Source organism: Malaya genurostris, chromosome 2 (genome assembly GCF_030247185.1).
Source record: "Malaya genurostris strain Urasoe2022 chromosome 2, Malgen_1.1, whole genome shotgun sequence".
NCBI lineage: Eukaryota > Metazoa > Arthropoda > Insecta > Diptera > Culicidae > Malaya > Malaya genurostris.
In genome coordinates this window covers 71,542,172-71,566,267 of record NC_080571.1, presented here as the reverse complement: position 1 = coordinate 71,566,267, position 24,096 = coordinate 71,542,172, and the positions used below count along the sequence as shown (strand labels likewise).

General features: G+C 35.0%; 1 protein-coding gene across 3 annotated transcripts; it reads right to left on the bottom strand.

The window, feature by feature from the left end:
* Positions 1–640: 640 nt before the first annotated feature.
* LOC131429668 (uncharacterized) lies at positions 641–18,876 on the bottom strand. 3 transcript variants are annotated; one of them, XM_058593952.1, is made up of 8 exons: positions 18,710–18,876; positions 2,732–2,832; positions 2,170–2,669; positions 1,781–2,100; positions 1,272–1,727; positions 1,001–1,213; positions 817–944; positions 641–715 (listed from the first exon to the last, which is right to left on the bottom strand). In XM_058593952.1, the coding sequence occupies exons 2-7, from the start codon at positions 2,827–2,829 to the stop codon at positions 819–821; spliced, it is 1,713 nt and encodes a 570-aa protein (XP_058449935.1). In that variant the 5' UTR covers positions 2,830–2,832; positions 18,710–18,876; the 3' UTR covers positions 641–715; positions 817–818. The 3 variants fall into 3 exon arrangements, with proteins under 3 accessions (XP_058449935.1, XP_058449934.1, XP_058449936.1); XM_058593951.1 differs by having other exon boundaries at positions 641–944; XM_058593953.1 differs by having other exon boundaries at positions 641–944; positions 1,001–1,195; positions 18,710–18,875.
* Positions 18,877–24,096: the final 5,220 nt, after the last annotated feature.

Here is a 24,096-nt window from a genome sequence, read left to right as displayed (position 1 = left end):
AATGTTTTAGAAATACTTCTCATGATTTACGACAATGCTAGAAAAGAACGCGCTTGTTGGTGAGCTTTAGTCGGGGAGTTCACGTTTTGTTGGCTTTCCTGCTTTAGATATCTGCCACCAGGGCGTATTCAGTAGGATATTCTTCCCAAGCTTTTTAGTTGGTCGCTATTAAGGTGGCAGTTCAATTTTTCGAAAAAGCTTTTTGGTTGCTGAGAGAGCTTTGGTTGGTGAGAGCTTTAGTCGGCCAATTCACGTTAGTCATTCACAATATCAAAGACATCATATTATCCAGATATCCAGCTCTCACATTTCATGAACAAATCGTAAGCAACATACTTTTTGCGAATATGGCGCTCTCAGGCATGTAAGTGGGCGAAACGTTAAGTTCGTACGCGCCAAAACAACAGCACTGCGCACACATACAATTGACATGATATGTTCAATGTGATACTGTGCGGAAGATTGAATTTTCTCTAAGTTGACAGGGTCTACAATAAGTTAAAGAGAGATAGATATAGTGCATTCACATGTTGAGAAACAATTTTCTAAGAGATGACTAGATTGATTTCTACTAACTTGGATTCTAATTAATGCTAATTGACTTTCTCTTGATCCTGTAAAAAAATTGAAAAACACACAATTTTCTCAGTTATGGACTGCTTGCCATATAGATTTATTGAAATGGATAGGTCACGTCCAGTTTCTAGGTACGTCACTGATCACGCCGTAGGTTGATATTAAATATTATAATGAAATGAGAGATAAATGAATATAAAAATAATATATCTGATGTCTACTCTGAACAATCAGTCTTACTCTTAGTCATAAAACCGGTCATTTTGGACGAAACCTCCAATATCATATTTATGGATTTCTTCTGGGTGCATTCTGAGGTTCTGGTAAATGTTTTGAACTTTTACACCGTCCAAACGACATCGATTATCCTGTAATCACAAATGAAGTCTTTCATTTATATTGGCTGTTATAAAACGAAACTCACAATTAATGCTTCTGGTATGCCACATATAATGAGAGATTGCCGCACATAATGCCTCCAGCGAATATACATGAATGTCACGTGAAATATCTCCATATCCAATTCGGGTGGAATTCCATCGAGCTCGGCATTATGAGTTGAATAATTTTCAACTGCCAATAGTAGACTGTCGGCGATTGTGGATGACATAATTTTTTTCTGAAAAAATAACATAATCTGAATCGAATTGACGTTGCTCGTTGGCAAATTAAATCTAACACATAATTGATCATACCTTAAGCATGAAGTAGACTGTAATATAGTCTAACAATTTCCATGTATGCAAATTTATCAGACGGTTAATTCGTTCAACAGGCAAATCTCCTACGCCAAACACAAATTGTAAATAGTTTATATTTTCTTCTGTAAGATCGGTACCAGCATCCAATTGCGAATTCATAATTTTGAAATCTGGATATTGCACGTCTAATGAATGGTAGTTGAAAAATGATTCGTGGGTCTGTTTGATGAATAATTGTCTTGACTGAGGGGTACGTTGGTTTTTGCGAGTTAAAAGTACGCCGGCTGCTCGAGCATAAAATCCCGTAAGCAGCTCAGAAAACTTTACACCCTTGGCATCCCAATAGCGATAATCATTCAGCCTGATGGTAATATTAGATATGCTATTGCTTATGATATCGTATTCCCAAGTTGATAAATTATTCGGTTGTACTGATAACTGGATTGATTTCTGAAAATATAAGATTTAGGATTGTAGAGAGTGCTAATTTTCAATGAATATACTAAGTTTTGTTGTTCACATGACTGGATTAAATCTTCCACTAGTGCATCACAATATGAATCTTTGAATAAGGCACGAGCAACATCACAGTACTGCTGACGCGCGATATTTTCAGGTAGTGCTTGCAGAACACTAAGACAGTTCAGCAGATAAGAAATGTTAGTTGCAGTCCATTTAAAGATAAATGATTTAGAAAGAAGTGTAGCCATTAAACAACGTTTCTCTGGCGTTTCAAGCCCGATTTGTCCGAGATTCGCAGGGTCTATCTCTATTGTCTCCATTGATGTAACATCAAGATGTGTCAAATACCAAAAGTTTACTTCTGAAAAGCCAAAACAGGTTAACTTCGCATCACCTTAAAAACTGCAACCATAGAAATGAATATTATTACCCGTCAGAAGAATGAATCGGCATTTTTTACCCAAAACTGCGATTGCTTTCATTTCTTGAGCATATTTAGCTATTTCTAAATATCTTTTATTTTGTACTGAGTGCCATAGTGTACCATATTGTTTTGCCAATGTTTCAATAGAATCCATCAGTACTCGATCTGTGGGAATGTGCTGGATTTTTCTGATAGCTTGGAAGTTTTCTGCGGTCAGCATATCTATGACGTTTATGTCGTTTTCGTAACGGCGGTCCTTAGGTTTTCTCTGATCAGTATTGAAATCGCTAGAGGTGTTACTCCGACCGGGACCATCGACGAAAAATACAACATCTGCCTGACATTCGCCTTGAAGAAATTTGAAAAAATGTTCATAGTGTTCCAAATCAACTAAATTTGGCCCACAAATGTTTCGTCTTTTTCTGTCACGGTTGTTTCCAGGAATAGGTATTTGATCCACGAACATCAGGTCCACTAAAACCAATGGTTTCTTGTTTGGATGAGCTCTACGAATTTTTTGCAGATATATTTGGTTTATATGCTTATCTTGTCTTGAAGAAAGGTTTACCTGCGGTATTTATCGATGTTATCTCTTATCGAAATACGTGTACCTACATTGCTCCGCCATAGCATATTATGGAATTGTAATTGTCCTCTTGGTGACATTATCTGTTGATTAAACAAAAATAAATCATAATTCGTAATAAATAATAATTCTTACGCTCACTTTTTTTTTTGCTTTGTCTGTTTACAGACGGCTGAGACCAGTGCTGTCAACTGTTTTTTCCAAAAATCTGTATTTGGCGGAAAAATCTATCTGTACAATATCTTTCTCGAAAAATCAAACATCGATTTAGTGCGGAAACTGATTTTGCGACCAAAAAAAAGGTCGCTCGACCTGGTTTACCCCTATGGAATCCAACACAAAAACTGAAAATCGGTATTTATCTGTATGAAAATTGAAATATCGGTATTTTGAGAGAGCATATCTGTATTCCTGTACCGAATCAAAATATCGGTATAAATACCGAGAAATCGGTATAGTTGGTAGCGCTGGCTGAGACCGCTAACGGTCCATCTCGCCAATGTTGTCTTGTTTGTGTTTCTTGTATTTTTCATTGATTGTGTTTTATTTAGATTTATGTTGTCGCATGTTGATTTTCTCATACATGTGCTTTGATTGTTTTTAAGAATTGTACGATTTGTTTCATATCCATTTCATCATTACTGTTAAAGATGGATTTGAGTGGTTTGCAGTATTCCAATATAGGGAATTGGTTTCTCTCGGTACTAAATTTCGTGCAGTTATATAGAATATGCTCTAGGTCTTCTGTTTCTTCGCAGATATAGTGGTTTTCAGCTTGACATAGAATGCGACGGAATCGTCGCAGGATTGCGAAATAATGAGCGTCAGAACCACTGATGCCAGGTTTGCGGATTGATATGTAAATTTGAAATTTCGTTTGTTAGCAGACTTTGCAATTAAGCCGACTTTTTTGCAGATTTTCGAAATTTTTATAAACAATCAACCATTTTAATGATTTTTGCTATTACTGTAGGGTTTTCGTTTGGTTTTTTCGTCATACTTCTAAACATTGAGGTCGCATAGGACCATTTCTAATACGCAGACGCCTAAAATTTCACCTGGCATCGCTGCCAGAAAATTGGACAGTTTTTTTAACCCCTTCGCTGTCTGTTGTATTGAAATTAACTAGCATTAGAGCCAAAAGAAAAATTAATCGGCTGTTGGATTGAGGCCAATTGCATTTTCAACTGGTAAAATTCCTTAGCGACAATTTCATCGAAAGCATCAAAGCATATATCTGTCAAAGACGACCAACCTTTTAGAGTAGACAAATAGCACAATCGATTAAAGCACGATGTTTTGAAAACCAAGGCGTCGATTAATACAAAATATAAATGAAAAGGGTAGATACTAAGCACAAAATAATAATTACGTACGATTCAGACGATCCATCTTCTTTTGTCACAGTCAATCTCCGTCACTGGCACCGTCAACATTAATTACATGCATTCTTATGGAGCCATTCACACGTAACGTCACCGTCACGGAACGTCTTGACGGACGGAGCGTGTGAACGTTCCGGTAAAGAAAGTATTAAACTAATTTTGACGGAAGCTGACGTTTCGGTGACGGTGACGGAAGGAGGCGGATCGTCTGAATCGTACATTATGTCAAATAAATAGCACACGCTTAAAAAATCCGTGCAAGTTAAAGCCATAATCATACGCATTATCAATATGAATTAATTATGACTGCAGTTTTCTTAATAATTAGTTGTTGTAACGGTCAATTTTAAAAATATTTTTTTCTGGCTTGTGGTCTCGAAGGGGTTGAATCGATGCGAATGACAGTTTCGCTATCTTTGCGGCATTTTGTCGCTATCTTATCGCATCGCAATCTTTTCTAGCCGACAGTGAAAATCACTATATCACATTCTTTCTCCAGTTCCCATCCCCACTGGTATTGTCTATCCTTTGTTAATGTGTGTCCCGATCGTATTCTATTTAGGATTCTTTTTTCTGTTGATGTTAATATTAGTCCTTTGGACCATATCACTTTTCCCGGTTTTATGTTCAATATTAATAAAACTATTTAACCAACGTTATGTTCTCACCTCAATGCAAGACAACTGAATTCCAGATTATGCACTTAAAAGATTAGGCGGAGAAACGTCTTCTGTAACAATGAGGGGTAAGCTTTCGGTAGATAGCACAAAGTTAGAACACTTCAAGCTAGCTCTCAAAAACAGACTGAACGAGCTCTGCTCGTTACATTTATTTCTCTTCTTCATTTTTCGATAGCCACTTTATGGCCGTGCTGCCAGTAAGCAGGACTATTTAGATTTGTGTTGTTTTTGAAATTATTAATATATATAACACCCGGTTCCTTCATTATTTCGAAATGCTTTGTTCCTTTTTGTGTAGATATGTTTTCGTATCTAGTTTTCCATATTTGCCATATTTCTTCTTTTGCCAGTGTTAGAGCGTCTGATAACACTAACGCAGTAAAGTCTGTTTGATTCCCATACGTGGCTTCTATCGCTATTTTATCCGCCTTTTCATTACCCTCTATTCCTTGATGGCTTGGAACCCACTGTATTTTTATATATGGATTTTCTTCTCGTTTTAGTTCTTTTATGATATTCCAGGCTATGAAATTTTCTTCTACACTTGATTTGTTCAAGAGTATTTGGCAAGCACTCTTGGAGTCAGTATAGATGATAGCCTTTTTGTATTTTTTACTTTTATCAACTTTATAGCCTTATCAATAGCTAACAGTTCTGCATTTGTAATTGTGTATTTGTCGTTGATTTTGTCGTTTCTGCAGATTTCACCTTTGAGATCTGTTATGCCTACAGCTGTTCCTTCTTTTGTTTTTGAGGCATCCGTATATATTTCTGTGTAGTTTTTGTGTTTTTGTTGTATCTGTAAAAAGTGTTGTTTCCACACAGTGGCATTCCAGTTTGCTTTGCTTGCTTACTCGTCTGTTATCTTAGGCTCTATTCGGTAAGTGACATATCTATCGGCGTACTGCTTTCTGTTGAGGTATGTCATGCTGTTGTCTTTTGGGTGTGTTTGGTGAATAACATCTATATGTTTAGCTGCGATGGCCGTTAGGTATGATCAGTGGTGGTAAATTGCGAACCGAACGCCGATGCTTCTGCAAATTTACTCAAAAATGTTCACCGAGCGTAAGCATGCGACAGGTTCGAAAACTTTTCCTTCGGTTAATACGAAGGTGTTCTGTGCTCGGTGTTCGGCGAAGCAATCTGATTCGAATCGTTCGGTTGGTGGACCATCGGCGAGGGCCGAGTAAACTGCGTTCGATACGATGGTTTGTTGATTTCAATTCTCGCATCCTGGCTTAGAAATTATCAATGCACACGTGATCAGCACAAAAAAATTGTTTTGTTCGATTAATAAATCGATCAATAGCAATTCAAATGGTATTATTTTGGACATTATCAGTGTGCTTAGGGTTGCTCGATATGGAAAACAGTAAGTTTAGGATCTTTTGCATATTTTATGGTTTTGGTTGTAGAATCTATAACAATAAGAATTGAATATTTTGGAACATTTCAACAATCGTAGAGTGGCTCAATATGAAAAGGGATTTTTTTTACTCTTGCAAATTCGATGTTTAATAAATTGGTGAGTCAACAATTGAGTAATTTCAGGTATTTTCAACGAGCGTATTTAAATGTGATGTTCTATTGATTGTTGAATCAATAGCAGTTCAACTTGGATAATTTTAGACATTTTCAGCGAGCCTAGAGTGGCGAAATTTGGAAATTTGGCTTTTTCACTAATTCGATGATTTATTAAATAGTAAAAAATGTTTGGAAATTATCTGCCACCGTAGGGTTTTTCTATTTGAAAAATCGTAAAATTTTTTACTAATACCAATTCGATGGTTTGTTGATTGTTGGATCAATAGCAGTTCGAATTGAATAATTTTGGGCATTTTCGGTGAGTGTTGGATGGCACAATATGAAAACTTGTGAATATTTTGACTTTTGCTGACAAAATGCTTCATTTAATAGTGAATTAATAACAATTACAAATTGCTCATTTTTGAGATTTTCAGTGACCATAGGATGGTTCTATCTGTATAATTGTAAAGTTTTTGACTAATGTCAATTCGATGCTCTATTGATTGATAAATAAGATGATTTTCATGATGATGATAAGAACATATTTTAAGCGATCGTTAGGGGGTTTAATATAAAAATTTGAAAATATTTTGATTTTTGGCATTTTAATGTTCTAAAGATGAGCGAATCAGTAGCAGGTAGAATTGGATGATTTTGGACGTTTCTAGCGAGCGAGCGACGTTTGTTAATTTTGGATATTCTCAGCGAGCGCTGGATGGCTTAATATAGAAATTGTAATTTTTAAACCATTTACAATTCCATGCCAGCGGTAAAGCGGGAACCGAGCACCAATGCTTTGTACATATTTGTTTAGAAATATGTACCAAATCATTCAGTTGGCAGACCATCGGCGAAGGTCAATTGAGCTCTATTCGATGTGTAGTTTTATTATTTATGGGTCGATGAAATGCCTACCTACAGCATCAAAACTAAATTCTATTTCAGTTGATGAGCAAAGCAATAGCAATCAAAATCACAGGCACTTCGACGATTTGCATGTTTAAATCCGATGGTTCACCACCACTACTATTTATATATTAATCACTATAGCATCCGATTTGACAAAATAGTTCACAATTTCTCATATAAAGCTGCCTTACCACCGAACAAAATGTTTGAAATTCTAATACTCCAATTGCTATCTATTAAACATTGAATTAGCAAAAGGAAAAGTATTCCCAAATTTTTATAATAAGACATTCCACGCCCATAAGAAATGTATAAAATAACCCTTTTCGAATTTAATTCATTCACCAATCAATAAAGCATCGGATCTGCAAATTCAAATAATTACATTTTTCAAAAAGGATCACACTACGCTCGCTGTAAATTGGAAATCCTATTGGAACTGCTATTGATTCACCAATTAATAGGACATTGAATCGACATCAGTCAAAAATTTTAAAATTTTCTAAATAGCAACACCCTACGCTCGTCGAAACTGTACAAAATTATCAAATTTACATTGCTCTTGATTCACTATTAAATGGAACATGAAATCAGCAACAGTCTAAATATATGCAAATTTTCATATTGTACCACCCTACGCTCGATAAAAATGTAAAAAATTATCCAATTCGAACTGCTATTGTTTCCAAAATCAACAGACCATCGAATTAGTCTAAGATTCAATTTTTGTCGATTTTTCAAATAGAACCACCCTACTGAAAATGTCCAAAATTGTTAAATTTTTCATTGCTTTTGAATCAATATTTAATAAAACATCAAATTAGTAAAAATCAAAAAATTTTCCAAATTTTCATATTGCGCCACCCCCGCTCGCTGAGAATGTAAGAAATTATCCAATTCGAACTGCTATTTATTCACTAATCAATAGAGCATCCAAATGAGATTAGTCAAAAAAAATTCTATTTTCCATATACAGGCACTCTACGCTCGTTGTAAATGCCCAAAATTACTCAATTTTTATTGCTATTGACTCACCAATTTATTCAATATCGAATTTGCAAATGTTAAAACATTTTCTATTTATCATATTGAGCCACCCTACGCTTGCTGGAAATGTACAAAATTACCATACTCTACTAAGCTACCCAAAAACTGAAACGTCCAGCCGCAGCTGACAAAGTTCGGTTCATCCGAAGCAACAGCCTATAGTACTCAAATCGGATGTTCATGAACATACTAGTAACGATAGGCTCACAAACTAAAGCATCGGTTCTTTCACCATCAGCATCGCTTCTTGGTTCGGCGATGCTTGCTCGAACGATGGTATCGGCAAATTCATACTCGCGATAGCGGTTCGCTTTTTGGTTCGGAACGAACACGTTTTGCGTGTTCGGAATCGATGCTTTACCACCACTGGGTATGATCCATTTCCTTCTTCTTGCATTTGCGTTTTCTCGATGAATGGCTGTATTTGGTTTTGATAAAAAGAACTTTTTATGACTTCTCTCAGGGTAAGCAATTCTATCCTTTCCTTGATTGGTAGTTGTCCTGTTTCAGCATGTATTACATGAATTGTTGTTGTTTTTAGGTATCCCACGCTCACTTTATCAATGGCCTTTGTCTGAGGCTTAGACGCGAATGTTTTTAACTCCTGATTAAAATTTGACATGTCGATAGTTATTTTCAACCTGTAGTTAACTTTGAATGAATCTAAGACCCAATTTGAAATTCGACGGATGGAAAGTTATTTGAATCACAGATAACAGATATACCAGATATACCCTGTACAAGAATTGGTAGAACTCTATCGCGCATATTTCTTGTGTTTAACGCAGCAACACATTTTTTTCTCTATATTATCGAAAAATATGGTCAACAATTCGGGATACAATTTTTAGTAGCATGAAGCTTTCTAAACTGTTTAGTATGATCGAGCCTTAAGATGAAATTCAGTGCCAAAATAAGGCGCGCAAAGTTTCAACCGCATGAATTGAACAAACTGTGACATATCGTTTACTTTTCGCCAATACATAGTGCTGTATCTTAGTTCCAGGAAATAATTTACATAAATATGGGGCAAAATCATGATTAAATTGTTAAAACCTTTAAAATAAAATATAAACAGGATCTCAATTTGAATTATATATATATATATATATATATATATATATATATATATATATATATATATATATATATATATATATATATATATATATATATATATATATATATATATATATATATATATATATATATATATATATATATATATATATATATATATATTTATGAGTTTCATAAATTTATTATTTATTGTTGTATACTTTCTCTTCTGTCAATAGCTCCTTAATTTTACTTACGTGTACTTACTTAATATTTCCAATTTCTAATAATTCTGGATTAGTGTAATAGTCGAAGATAGTTGAAAGAGAAAGTAGACAAAAAAATTGTCAATGACTTTTAGATCCTTCTGAAATGTTTACGTCGATATATCCATGAAAAATCGACGTCTAAATTTCGAATGGCCTTCGAAACAAACGACCTTCATCTTACCTAGCCGCTTTGGGACAAAACCCTGAAATTTACTTGTAAATTTACCCAAAGTGTTATGCCGTAACAAAGCACGCTATCCATTTTTATTGGGATCAAGTCAAAGTTTAAGTAGATAACGACCTCATTTTGGAGCTCGACAATGAGTGAATTCTCCTCCAAAAATACATAAAAATGATCTTTAGTTTTGCCAGGTTGACAGATTATTCTCGCTTCGCCAGACACGCTTACTAACCAGATCCAGATTTAACACATTTTACCAGATTTTTCCAATTTTCCCAGAATTTGTTAGATCTCACTAGATCTTAATGATTTTGATGATTCGATAGGTTGTGAGACCTTTTTGTTTTTTTGCACACTGAAAATGAAACCCGGTCAAAATTTTCTTGTGTATAGTTGGACCCAGACAAATCCAGATAATTTTTAGTCAGGAACAGATTTAATAAAAAATAACAGATTTATCTGTTTTATACAGATTTTCACATGCGCATACGACATACATGCTTAATACAGAGTACAGATTTCCCAAACTTAATACAGACTTATACAGATTTCACAAAAAGTAAGAAAGAAAACATTCAAACTTTTCCGTCTGGGTATTCTATTAGTATTTGATTGCAGTGACGAGGAAAAAGTCAACGGACAAATTACAGACTTTTGGAATAGCCGCGCTGTTTTTTTTATTGTTAAACCAGTTTTGTGTATCAAATTTAATAGAGAAATGAAAGTCCGCAGACATTTTAGCGAATTCACAGACTTTTGCAACGCAGTCTGAAGATATTGTGCATGCAGATAAAAATCGGAAGCGACGTCTCTCTCGCCTGACTATGTTGCTCCAGCGGAGTTCACTGTGCCCCAATGGTATGTAGACATACCATGCGATATATTAATCATTCATAATTGTACGAAAATTCACTCCCTTGTAACGTTCAGTGTCAAACCCATTGATTCCCAAACATACATTATCAACTTTAAGCGCATACAGAAAGTAATATTCCATCGTTATGTGCTTCGATAGTGGAGGTAAGATAATGTTTTCATTTATGTTGAAGCACGTGGTTCATAAATAAGACAACAAAATATGTATAAAGTAACATGATTCTATCAGTTGATGTATAGGAAATGGCAGTTCAACTGACGTCACTCGGCAACGTCGCTGCGCTGGACTGTCCAGCGAATTGCAGATTAGTGCTGCAGCGACAATATATGAATTTTTTACCTAGCATCTCTGCTTACACGAGACAATATTTATGTCAATATTCAGTATTGTCAATCCTTCATCAAAACGTTAATCCAATTTAAATGGACACCGTTGTTTTAAGGTAGCGCTTCGCCGTGGTCAGGTCGAAGCGAGACAACTCACTGCTTCCTCTTGCTTTGTCGCCGAAATTTCACCCTAAATTGCAAATTTCTCCAATACTAACCCGATTCACGAAAAATCAAAAACATACAATTGTAGGTAAATGATTTTACTATGCATTTGGCGAAAAATATCAGTTAGAAAGCTTTTCTTTCGCGAGATTTCGTGCGAGTTTTGTTAAACATTTTGTTTTATTTTTTCTTTTTCTCGCTATAAACAACTCGCATATGTAGGGATGTGCTACGTTTTCAACAAAGCGTCAAAGCTAGTAACGATGAAAATCATTACTGATTTCTCGTTCTATTGAAACATGAATAGTAATTATTTTACAAAGTAGTAACACTTACTTACATTTTCTACTCATCTATATTCAACGTTTACGCAGAGAGAACGGAAAACGAAAACAAAAGAAATGTTGTTAGCGTCTACCGCATGTGACATTTTGCACACCCCAATGCATGCGTTGACATTGTGTGCGTGCGAAAGAATAAGGAAAAACTCATTTATTTTTATAACTCGCACGAAATCTTTCGATAAAAACGTTTATCAGGCACAATTTATATACGAATCGATAGAAAAATTAATTTTCTAGAATCGTATATTCTTGGAATTTCCGTTTTCTTTCCCGTTTTCTCACAATTTTGGGTAAAGGGCGTGAAACCCCGGGATAGGCAGCGAACTCCCGTGACCACGGCGAAGCGCTACCTTAAATAAAAACTATCAATAGTATTTTTAAAATCGGAGTATTGACAATGTTATTCGGCACCACCTTGTACTTGACAAATGGTTGGTGCTAACGTACCGGTGTCAGATGGCAGAGCATTTTTGTGTAAAGGCCGCTATACATTGGAGCATTTAACGCGGGCAAACTTTTTGAGAACACCATTGAATGTTTGAAAAAATGGCCTGGCATCACTGCTACCAACAGAGCGGAGTTAGGTTTTTTACCGTCACTGCTAACCTCAATCGAACACGCCTAAAAATAGTTACTCAAAAATGAGTAAGATTTCATTCATCTACAGAAAAAGTGGAACAACTCTAATTTAGAGTAACTCCGAAGTTACTCAAATTTGAGTTCTTCAACTGGAAACGATATTTGGGTAAAATCTACTCATTTACTGAGTAATACTTTATTTGTACATGTATCAAAAATACAGTAACTATCACTCAAATTTTGAGTGAAATTTTATTTCACATATACCAAATTTGCAAAAAAATTGCTCCTTTTCTGAGTGTATTGTATTAAAATATTAAGTAATTGAACTCAATACTATATCAAGTGGTGGTCGCTTGGAGTAGTGTGTTAATCGCAAATTAACATACATGTCAGTTATGCTCAGGCACCAATCATACACTTATTCCTCATAAATGACATTTGAGCATATTCGTTTCCATTCTAAAGCATAACACGGAGTTTATCATTCCGGTTTTTGCAAACACAACACCGTTCGTGTTGAGCGACTCACCCTCGAAATACGCGATCTCACTAACAAAAAATACAACCTGTTGCTACAAATGGTTATTACAACTTTTAGACTGATCTTGCGAATAGTAACAAAAAAACGAGTTCTTGCGTTAAACTCAAATAGAGTAGGAGTTACTCAATATCATTGATGATAACTACTCAATTTTTGACGTTTCCATGTATCATTTGAAAATGAGTAACTAGTACTCAACCTCTGAGTAACTTTTTCTAAGCGTGTAATGAACACATTTTGACAGTCCAGCAGCACTGTTTGTAAACAGTGATTTTTTGTTTGTCTGTTAACAATTTGGATTTAGACGATGTGGACCATTTACGGTCCACATCGTCTAAATAGAGTTTTAAAACATTTGTTCACGATTGGATACGGTTTGTTTTTGAGATTTATTAAATAAAAGAGACTAGTTGCAAAGTGTAAAGATGATTGTTTAAGACGTGTTCTTCGATTTTTGTTTAAGCTTGTTTGTAAACAGTACCACTGAACTGTCAAGGATGAATGCTTGTTCATTTGTGACGTCACGATAAAAAATCTAATTAGGTTTTGCACGATGACCACTCGAATGAACTACCAATGAACTGCCGATGAATCAAGTTCACCTTTTGATAGCTATCAGTGGTTAGTTCACATATCTATTAACACGTATTCAAATTAGAATGAACGCAATGAACACATAAACCACTGATAGCTGCCAAAATTGATTCATTTTGTAAATTTTTGTGAGGTTATGTTATGTTCGTGCAAAACCTAATTCTGTGCAACGTTATCAGATATACCGATTTATGATCACTTTACCGCAATACAAATATATTCTCCTAAAATATCTTTAATTGTCAGATGAATACCGATTTTGGGTTTTGCTTGGATTTTTTTTGTTCACTTAACTGCAGAGATGCCATATATTTTCAGAAAAATCTGTATTGCCCTGTAATAATCTGTATTCACTAATAAAATGAAATGTCTACAATGAAATGATGTTAAATGATATCTCATATATTAGCAGACCAAAAGCGGGAAACATACTTTCAGCAAACCAAAGGAGCTCTGTTAGAGTGCAAGCGATAAATCTACGCAGCTTTCACTCTGACAGGATCCTTTTGATTTACTGTAAGTGCATTACTCGCTTCGGGCAGTACCAATCTAGGCTCTGATTTCTCACGTTCACTCTGTCTGTGGCCCTAGGCTGACAATAAAGTTACGTAATGCTATGACTTACTTGAACATCAGTTCGAGTTAGCTTCAAATTGTAATATAAATGTATTTCAGTGTTGATCATCACATAACACATGGATCAATAAGTCCCGAGACTAACAATGGAAACAACATTTTTTTTGCAATTTTTTTTTATTCATCAACATAATCACCTTTTAGGGTGATACAATGGTTCCAACGTTTTTCCAATTTTTCATTACCATGTTTATAAAAAAATTATCTTTTGCTTCAAAATAAGCTTCAGTTTCAGCGATGACCTCCTCATTTGAGCCAAATCTTTTTCCCTGGAGCATTTTTTTTAAGATCAGCAAAGAGCCAGTAGTCACTGGGGGCTAAATCTGGCAAGTATGGGGGGTGGGGAAGCAGATCAAAGCCCAATTCATTCAATTTCGCCATTGTTTTCATCGACTTGTGGCAGGGTGCATTGTCTTGATGAAAAAGGATTTTTTTCTCTGCATGTGCGATCGTTGCGATTTCCTCCTTCAAACGCACCAGTAAGTCAATATAATAATCACTGTTGTTCGATTTACCTTTTTCGAGGTAGTCAATGAAAATCACGCCATGCGTATCCTAAAAAACTGACGTAGCAGTCAGCTTGCAAAGTCATGGCACTTCGACTCTGGAGTGTAGTGATGTATCCATGTTTCGTCCATGGTCACGTAACGACGCAAGAAAAATTTTTTGTTGCGAGTAAATAGCGATAAACTGCTTTCTGAATCATCGACTCGTTGCAGTTTTTGTTCCATCGAAAGCAATCGCGGCACCCACTTGGAAAAAACCTTTTTCATACTCAATTTTTTATGAAGGATAGTAAATACACTTCCATATGATATCTGTGTCATCTCAGCAATCTCAGCAATGTGTCATCTCAGCAATGAATTTAACACCAGACGAAAGAGAAAACATTTCTCTAACGTTTACTGTTATTACTTACTCTCAGCGAGTGCCGACTCATTCAAAATTACTCATCAAAGTGAATGTTGATGGATGGCTTATTGTCTGTAAATCTGCAGATTTCGTATAGCCAATAAGCAACCTAGTTATAGTGTTATAAATTTTGTTTTAACTGTTAGTTTTAATTCTAGTGTTAAGCCTAATGTATCTGTTGGATCATTGTAATCTGTTGATATAAATAATGAGGAGGTTTGATGCCTGCTGGAGAGAGAGATTGCCAAATTTCATCTCCACCGGGCTTTTCCCTGCTCACAAATAAATAAATAAACCTTTTAAGCCACCTTACTCTTTTGAAAGAAATTGCATTTAACACCAGACGAAAGAGAAAATTTTTCTCTAACGTTCACTGTTATGACTTACTTTCAAAGAGTGCCGACTCATTTAAAATTTTTCTTCAAAGTGAATGTTGATGGATGGCCTATTGTTCGTTATAAAAAAACGCGTGATATGTTCTCCTAAAATACTGATAATTGACTAGCGGACCTTGCATGATCAATAAAAATGTCATTACTAAAAAAATAATGTCATTTGAATGAACGTGTAAGGTGTAGTAATGACGAGTTCTCCATGCAAATTTGGAATGTCATTACTTAGTGATCATTAAAAATGATAATAATAATTCTCGTGATTTTTGCGACGAATAAAGATTTTTGGAAAAATGACCTGGCAACGGAGATTTGTCTATAAATCTGCAGATTTCGTATAGTGCTGCAATCTTTTGAAAATCGAGTTTTTTGCAGACTTTCGTTAAAATCTACAGACTTTTGAAAATGCCATTTGGCTCGCCAAGTTAGTTTAGCTCTAGGACAGGACCAGACAACTGGCTTCTTTTTCCAGAAAAATATTTCTCTTCTTATTCCGGTTGCTCCCTGCTGTAAATAATAAATGCCTCGGGATCACTGTTGCCAGTAGAGATAATTATTCAATCTCAAAACTTTCTCCCCTTATAACATGCAATTATTTATCATTTGAAAACACTTAGACAAATGTTATATCGGTGAAAAATATAGCTCTGGATTCATTTTGATCAGATGTTTGTTTTGAAGAAAACGTTTAGTTGAAACAGCTTAATAAAATTTTTCTAAAACACTCAATTTTGGGTAATTAATGTTTGCAGCTTTATTAACTAAAGTATTCAACATATTCTATTTGAGAAAAATAATAACATACAGAAGTATCCAAAGATTCGGTGCTATTCTCAACCAATATAATCCATATTCTCGTCCATATCACACTTCGTGATTTCAGGCTTTCTCTTTGTATCATCCAGTGGTTGTTAAATGTACTCGTATACTTTCCGCATTGACAGGACTTAAAAACAAATTGAACTTAAATCCTATTGAAATTAATAATTTGGAAAAGATGGCCCGAAAATTAAAATATCCAATATCAAGCTACATTGTTACCGACGATACTGACAACACTTTTTCTACCACCTTGCAGTAATATTGATTTCAACAACTTGTATTCACGCTTAAAAATAGTTACTCAAAAATGAGTAAGATCTCACTCATCTACAGAAAAAGTGGAACAACTCTAATTTAGAGTAACTCCGAAGTTACTCAAATTTGAGTTCTTCCACTGGAAACGATATTTGGGTAAAATCTACTCATTTACTGAGTAATACTATATTCGTACATGTACAAAAATAGAGTAACTATCACTCAAATTTTGTGTGAAATATGATTTCACATATACCAAATTTGCAAAAAAATTGCTCCTTTTCTGAGTGTATTGTATTAAAATGTTAAATAATTGAACTCAATACTATATCAAGTGGTGGTCGCTTGGAGTAGTGTGTTATGCTCAGGCACCAATCATACACTTATTCCTCATAAATGACATTTGAGCATATTCGTTTCCTTTCTAAAGCACAACACGAAGCTGATCATTCCGGTTTTTGCAGACACAACACCGTTTGTGTTGATCGACTCACCCTCGAAATACGCGTCTCACTAACAAAAAATACAACCTGTTGCTACAAATTACAACTTTTAGACTTATCGCGAATGCGAATAGTAACTATAAAAAGAGATTTTGCGTTAAACTCAAATTTAGAGTAGGAGTTACTCAATATCATTGATGATAACTACTCAATTTTTGACGTTTCCATGTATCATTTGAAAATGAGTAACTAGTACTCAAACTTTGAGTAACTTTTTCTAAGCGTGTTGGTCCTAAAAGTGGATTAACAATTGTCAGGTCCTGTCCTTAGGGATGTCGTAATATCGATCGATTAATCGAGTAATCGATTATTAACCCAGATAATCGAGTAATATTTAATCGATTAGCTCAAAATTAATATTCGATTATTGAGCTAATCGAATAAATTAAAAATGGCCATAGTAATAATCGAATGAATAATCGAGTAATCGATTAATATTCCAGATAATCGAATAAATTTCTATCGATTAGTTTCAAAATTATACTCGATTATTAAATAATCGAGTAATTCGAAATTTCCGACATCCCTACCTGTCCTAGGTTTAGCCAGAGATGCCATTTATACAGATTTATCTGTATTATACAGATTTTTACATCCTCATACAGATCTAATACAGAATACAGATTTTATACAGATTCCCTAAATTTAATACAGATTTATACAGATTTCATAAGAAGTAATGAAGAAAAAATAAACTGTTTACGTCTGAGCTATCTTTTAGTATTTGATTGCAGTTACGAGATGAAAGTTTATTAAACAACGGACAAATCACAAATTAAAGTAAAAATTTGTGTGCATATGTTTGATGATCAACACAAAAAAAAGTTTCAAGCTTTATTGTTAGGCTAAGGCCGTAGAGCACGAGAAAGCAGAGCCAAACTTGGTACTGACCAAAGCGAGTAATGTACTTACAGTAAATTAAAAGGACCTTGTCAGAGGGAAAGCTGAGCAGATTTATCGCCCTTTGGCTTTTGGACTGCTAATGCCATCCACCATCTCGGATCATCTTCTCGTGTTTATTCTGTCTGCGGTCTTAGAGTTGTATGACCTGACTGTCATATTAAGTCATATTAACTTTTAAATCTAGAGAAGTATATGGAATTGAAATTAAATTGTGGTTGAAAAAACATTTATATTAAATTTCGTCTTTACATATTTTTGTGAACTACGAAAATAAAAAACAAATGTTCATAGAAACTCTCATTCTATAACCATAATCTGTTGAGATAGCGTTCAACATCATTTTATTCTAGAAATTTCATTTTATTTGTGAATACAGATAAATACAGCTTTTCATACAAGGTAATACAGATTTTCTCTGAAAATATCTGGCATCTCTGGGTTTAGCTTATCATGCATTATAAGCGGCCCTTACACGAGCATTAAAAATGTCATTTTAAAAGAATACTAACTTATGATGTATATCAAATTTGTTAGAAATCTCGTCATTAGTGCACCATTACACGTTCATTAAAATGATATTATTTTTTAGTAATGACATTTTTAATGACTCGTGTAAGGGCCGCTATAGAGAAGCTGAAGCCTGCAGACATTTTTTCGAATTTACAGACTTTTGCAACCCTGTTTGAAGATTTTCGAAATTTTTACCTGGCAACGCTCCTGCCAATGATATTGGTTTAGCACCAAAATATCTCGTCTTTCACGGCGATCCGCAGAACATGCGCACAAATTTGTTGGTATGTTCTGCGGATTGGTATGAGCATCAGCTTGATTGATTGAGCTTCACTATGTTTTTCGAGTGGTGTGGAAGTTTTGTTAAGTAGAAAGAAACGTTCAATATGAACCTGTTTCTTATGAACAAGATTAAACCATTTGTAGATTACCTTTCCAAATAATATGGTGTGATAAGCAAGCTACAAATAAAACTCTGGTTCTAGAATCTTCTCGGTATTCTTCAACTGAAATGAGTTGTGCATTTCATGTTTATACTTACTCAGTTTAGAAATAATTAGTGAAATTTCAGCAAGATCACATATTGTTCACTTAGCTATATCTTCTATTCATAAACGGATGTTATGTGGCATATAGGCAACAATGAATTTTGATAAACTTTCGAATACTTGCCGAGGAAATTCAGTGTATTTTTCATAAATTCTGTGGAATTTACATCAAATAAGAGTGAGTTAGATAACGAAAGTAAAAGTCAATTTGCTGTCAAAAACTGTGGTACTAGATCTCGCGCAGCTGATCGACAAACTGCTGTCATACATAATATTATGCAGTGCTGATATTTTATTACTACCAGACCCTGTCAGCTTGGAGCGATCTCAATCTTCAGTTCAGCAACGCCATCGCACGGCATTACATTCAACATATCATGTCAATCGTATGGGTGCGCAACCCTGCTATTTTGGCGCGCACGAATTTGACATTTCTCTCCCCTACTTCTATGTATGAGATTCGATGCGGACTCACCTGAGGGCGACATGTTCGCAAAAAAGGATGTTGCCAATGATTTGTTCGGGAAATGTGAGAGCTGCATATCTTGTTAATATGATGTCTTTGTTACTACTTAACTAGTGGACCTGTTCGGATTGCGTTTGTGTGACGAGTGAAAAAGTCCAGGTCCTCAATTCAGTGATGCTTCAAACGTGACCATATTAATGTAAAACGTCACCTTTAGCTGCATCACGAGAAATATCATCACTTCTATGTGTCATTCTTATATTAAAAAGTGATAATCCGTTTCTCATGTACCAGCCACAAACGTAAAGCAGACCCTGTCAGCTTGGAGCGATCTCAATCTTCAGTTCAGCAACGCCATCGCACGGCATTACATTCAACATATCATGTCAATCGTATGGGTGCGCAACCCTGCTATTTTGGCGTGCACGAATTTGACATTTCTCTCCCCTACTTCTATGTATGAGATTCGATGCGGACTCACCTGAGGGCGACATGTTCGCAAAAAAGGATGTTGCCAATGATTTGTTCGGGAAATGTGAGAGCTGCATATCTTGTTAATATGATGTCTTTGCGTAAAGGTAGGTGCAATTTATTATGTCATAGATAGATTTATAATCATAGCAGCACATCTGTTAAGTAGTCGGTGGATTTAACGATAAACGAAAATTATACTATTATTGTGCAATTCTATAATGCCATCTGTTCGATAGCCAAAGACGGAATCAAGTCAATGATTAAGGCCAATGACCAACAAGGTGAAAGTCAGATATTTTAAAATTAGGTTTCGATTTTATCTTCACTACTTTTAGACGTCAAATTAGAAAAGTTTGGTTTTTATGTATTGTACACACGAAGGATTCATATCATAGAAAGTCATGCATTTGTCGCATTTTTAAAAAAGGGTGCAAACAGACTTGTCGATGTCTACTTTGAGGAATAACTACAGACGAACCATTGGAAATAAAATATAAATTTTAACATCAGAATAAAGATAAAAATTTTATTTTCGTATACTGTTCACACTTCGTAGCATTACAATTATTGTATCTATCGATATTTTATATCGATGGGTAAAACATGAACATCTATCTCACGAGCGTATTACGCTTAGGTCCATGTGAACTCAGTAATGTTTAATGATTTGTTTTAAGAAACCATGCTCTAATTTGAAGCAAGCACAATATGAAGGGCGTTTTTTTAAGAGCTTGCTGATTTGAAACTTAAATAAAACACCAAATTATAAAATAGCCTAATGTTTCTTATTTGATAGACAATTTCATGGCATTTAACAATCAAATATGATTTCGGGCATATGGCCGCCACGACTATTTTTCACAAAGGTCACTCTGGAGGTCCAACTTTCGAACACTTTTTCAAGTATTTGAGGCCGTATTTCAGCAATTACACGTTGAATATTGGTTTCCAAAGCATCAATCGTTGCTATTTTATCAACACAAACCAATGATACAATCACACGAATGCGGAGTATGACAAGTGGCATCGTCCTGTTGGTTCTGTATCGATTTCCATTTACGGTAACGCGTCGTCCTTCTTCATTTTTAGAGAAGTAAGGACCGAAGATTCCACCAAACTCGATTTATCGAGATGCATCGGCAATTCTTGAACGGTATGTTGATTACCTTTACTTCAAATATGGTAATTTCGCTTTTTGACGCATCCGTTCAACCAAAAAAGCACCTCATCACTGAAGAATTTTGCGCTAGTTTTAATTGAACACTGATTTTGAAAATAAATTTCCACGATTTGGAAGCGTTGCTCTGAAGTGAACCTATTCATGATGATTCGCCAAACAAAACTGAACAAAGATGTCACTTCACAAAACAATTTATAGACAATAGAGTAATTCTTCTTGAAAAAAACAAACCTCCCAACCCGTCAGATGGAATCTACTGTATGCAGGTTTGAAACAACTAACTTTTTGTTGGACAACGAATCGTTTCTTTCTTAAAACAAGCTGTATATTTTTTGGCTAATATGACTAACATGACTTACTTTGTCATTATTGAACTAAAGAAATCAGCAGATATAGTGACCAAGTCATTTATGGTTTTGTTGTTCTAAAGAGAGTTATTTTTGGCTCATCCCTAAAGTTTGACCTTAAACAGTGTATTTGCATTTGCCTCTTGGATCAGAAAAAAATATCTATCTGGTGTGTAGTTATTTGGCTGCATGCCGTTTGGTATGTGCTCATTGATTTATGATCACTACATAACGTGAAGAGAATATGGGAAAAGTCTGAAGGGAATGAAATAGAAATACAGATTTACGTCAAAAGTACCACAGAGACGGGACTCGAATCCACAACTTTTCTATCCAAATTAAATATTTTCCAAATTGACCTACTCTGTATGTGAAACGGGTTTACTTTATTTGGTAAGGTGCTGTTTCATATTCTACGCGATTCGATCTGATTATAAAGGCTTGTTTGCAAGAGTCATCCGTTTCCGATTAGTAAATGGACGACTCGGAGTGCGTCACTTCGGCGGATTTGTGCCAGCGATGATACCTTGTCGATGAACTAACATAATCTGAAATAGAGCGAGCTGTCTCGCAGCAGTAACCCACTCGCATTAAGTGTTTACTCCTGCTGACTCTCACTCATCGTACCCAAAAGAAACCACCACTCGTGTTAAAAATGCACCTTTTTGTGAGTGTCTCATAAGCGTGCGAGTAAGATAGAATACGCCTCGCCGTCTCTCGAGAATGTGCTGCACGCACTGAGTTCTCGCTATATGATCAACACTGCTTGTATGCTTTGCACAGCTTTTTTTAAAAAAATATTGTACTAGTTTGGAATGTCTGTTTTCTGGGTACATACTGTGTATGTTTCAAACAGTTTACTTACAAAATTGGTATGAGCACTGCCCGGGTCGGTGATTAAGTGTATACCCAAGTAACCACGACGCATTATAACTTTACATTATTTCAGTTTCAAAATTTCGCGTAAAGAAATTGATTAAATGCAGCTGAGTTACACATGTTTTCACAATGCTATTATAAAGCAGAAAAGGGCGATTATTAGACTCTTATAGGTGAAGCAGGAATTGTACATTATTAAAGTAACTATAATGCAAATATCTACTCTATCGATGGTAACAATTTCAACTATAGATTATAAATGTCACAAAGCAATAAGAGTGCTTGAATCATGAGTTACGAATGAAATTCCAATATTGAAAACGATATTCAATATTTAACTATTAATGTTGTTTATGGCTTATTTTTTTATATTTATTTGGATTTGAACCCATAAACCGTGGTTCTCTCCCTCCCTTTGGTTGGTGGGCTTGACGGTATTGCAAACATCATCACATACAATCAATTAGCGTTACAATTTGATAAAGATATGCGTTACAGTTTTTAGTTTCATAATTGAATTAAATGAATAATATATTGAACGACTTGAATAAGATGTTGATTGCATTACGCTCCAACATCCGGGGTTGGAGAGGCCGGTAGGGCTTAACTGAGCTCTTTTTTATGTTTTATTTTCATACTACCGGCCCTTATTACCAGTGTGAAGTGAAAATTAAGTAGAGTAAACGTATCCCAATTGGGTTTCACACGATGACAATAAATGAACGGTAAATCGAATCCATCTTTGACGTTTATTGGTGGTTTGTGTACCAGGAAATACTGTGGAATGAAATAGAATATTGTAGAATATAATAAAATAATAATGACCGAACCAATGAGCAAACCACTGATAGCTGTCAAACGATGTTCATCCAGTTTGTATTGTGAGGATGTATCGTTTGGGACCTGATGGGTGAGATGATATGTGAATGAAATGTAAGAGTGAGTGCATGCAAGAACGGTAATAAAGGCCACCGTTTCAGCTCAGGACTAACGATCGACCAATAGAAGAGATAGAAATTGGGTAACGGTACCCCCATTCATCTCAAATCCATTAGTCATTTCATGTACGAAAACCATTAGTTAGAGTGAGATCTGTTATCTCTGTTTGATAGATTAATTTCAAGAATAACATGAAATTTGGAGCATTTTTTTTGTTCGTTAAAACAGCAGTATTGAATCATTTCTGAACTACTTTTATGTGCCATTGCTTCTTACAGACGAGGCAAAGATTTTGTATTCGATTTTATCTCAATAAATTTATTGAAAGTCGAGTAATCGGTAAAATAACATGGTGACTCTACTAATGAGATGACTATTGGCACACAAATTTTAGTTAGAATTTATTAGAATAGAAATAGTAACTCAATGTTGTGATGCTTGCTTGTGGAATACATGTAGGTATGTATGCATGTGTGTGTGCGTGTGTGCCTGTGGTCGTCAAATGGTGAGATAACTAAGTCCTCACAAGTCCCTATCTCATGCCTCCCCGAGCGTCTATGATGACATTTGGTCAATAGAACGGCGTCGACTGGGTGCTATCGCCTTCTGCGTTAGTAGCAGAATGAGAGGGTGCGAAATGGCTTGTAGGTTGAAGCCCATCCTAAAGTGCAATGTTTATCATAGTATATTATAACATTTAATTCTGTTGTTTATTACATCATGTATTATTATTTTTTTTATTATTAATATTTTTATTATTAGAAGAGCGTAACTTACACTGCGACATTAACTGTTATATTATATCATAGCATATTGTTTCATATATTTTCGTCTTACACTATTTTATGTTATTATGGTATTATACTGCATTGCATTATAACATATTATATTGTATTATATTATATTATATTTTATTATATTATATTATATTATATTAGATTATAGGGTTTATTATGAGTAGTATTACGTACCTCTGCGCAAAATATAAATTTGTTTTCCTTATAAGTTATCATTTTTAAAGTAAATTTTAACTAAATATCAAGGTCGTTACAAGGTGAGCTTGGTCCTCACTGATTCCTGTTTCATGCCTACACG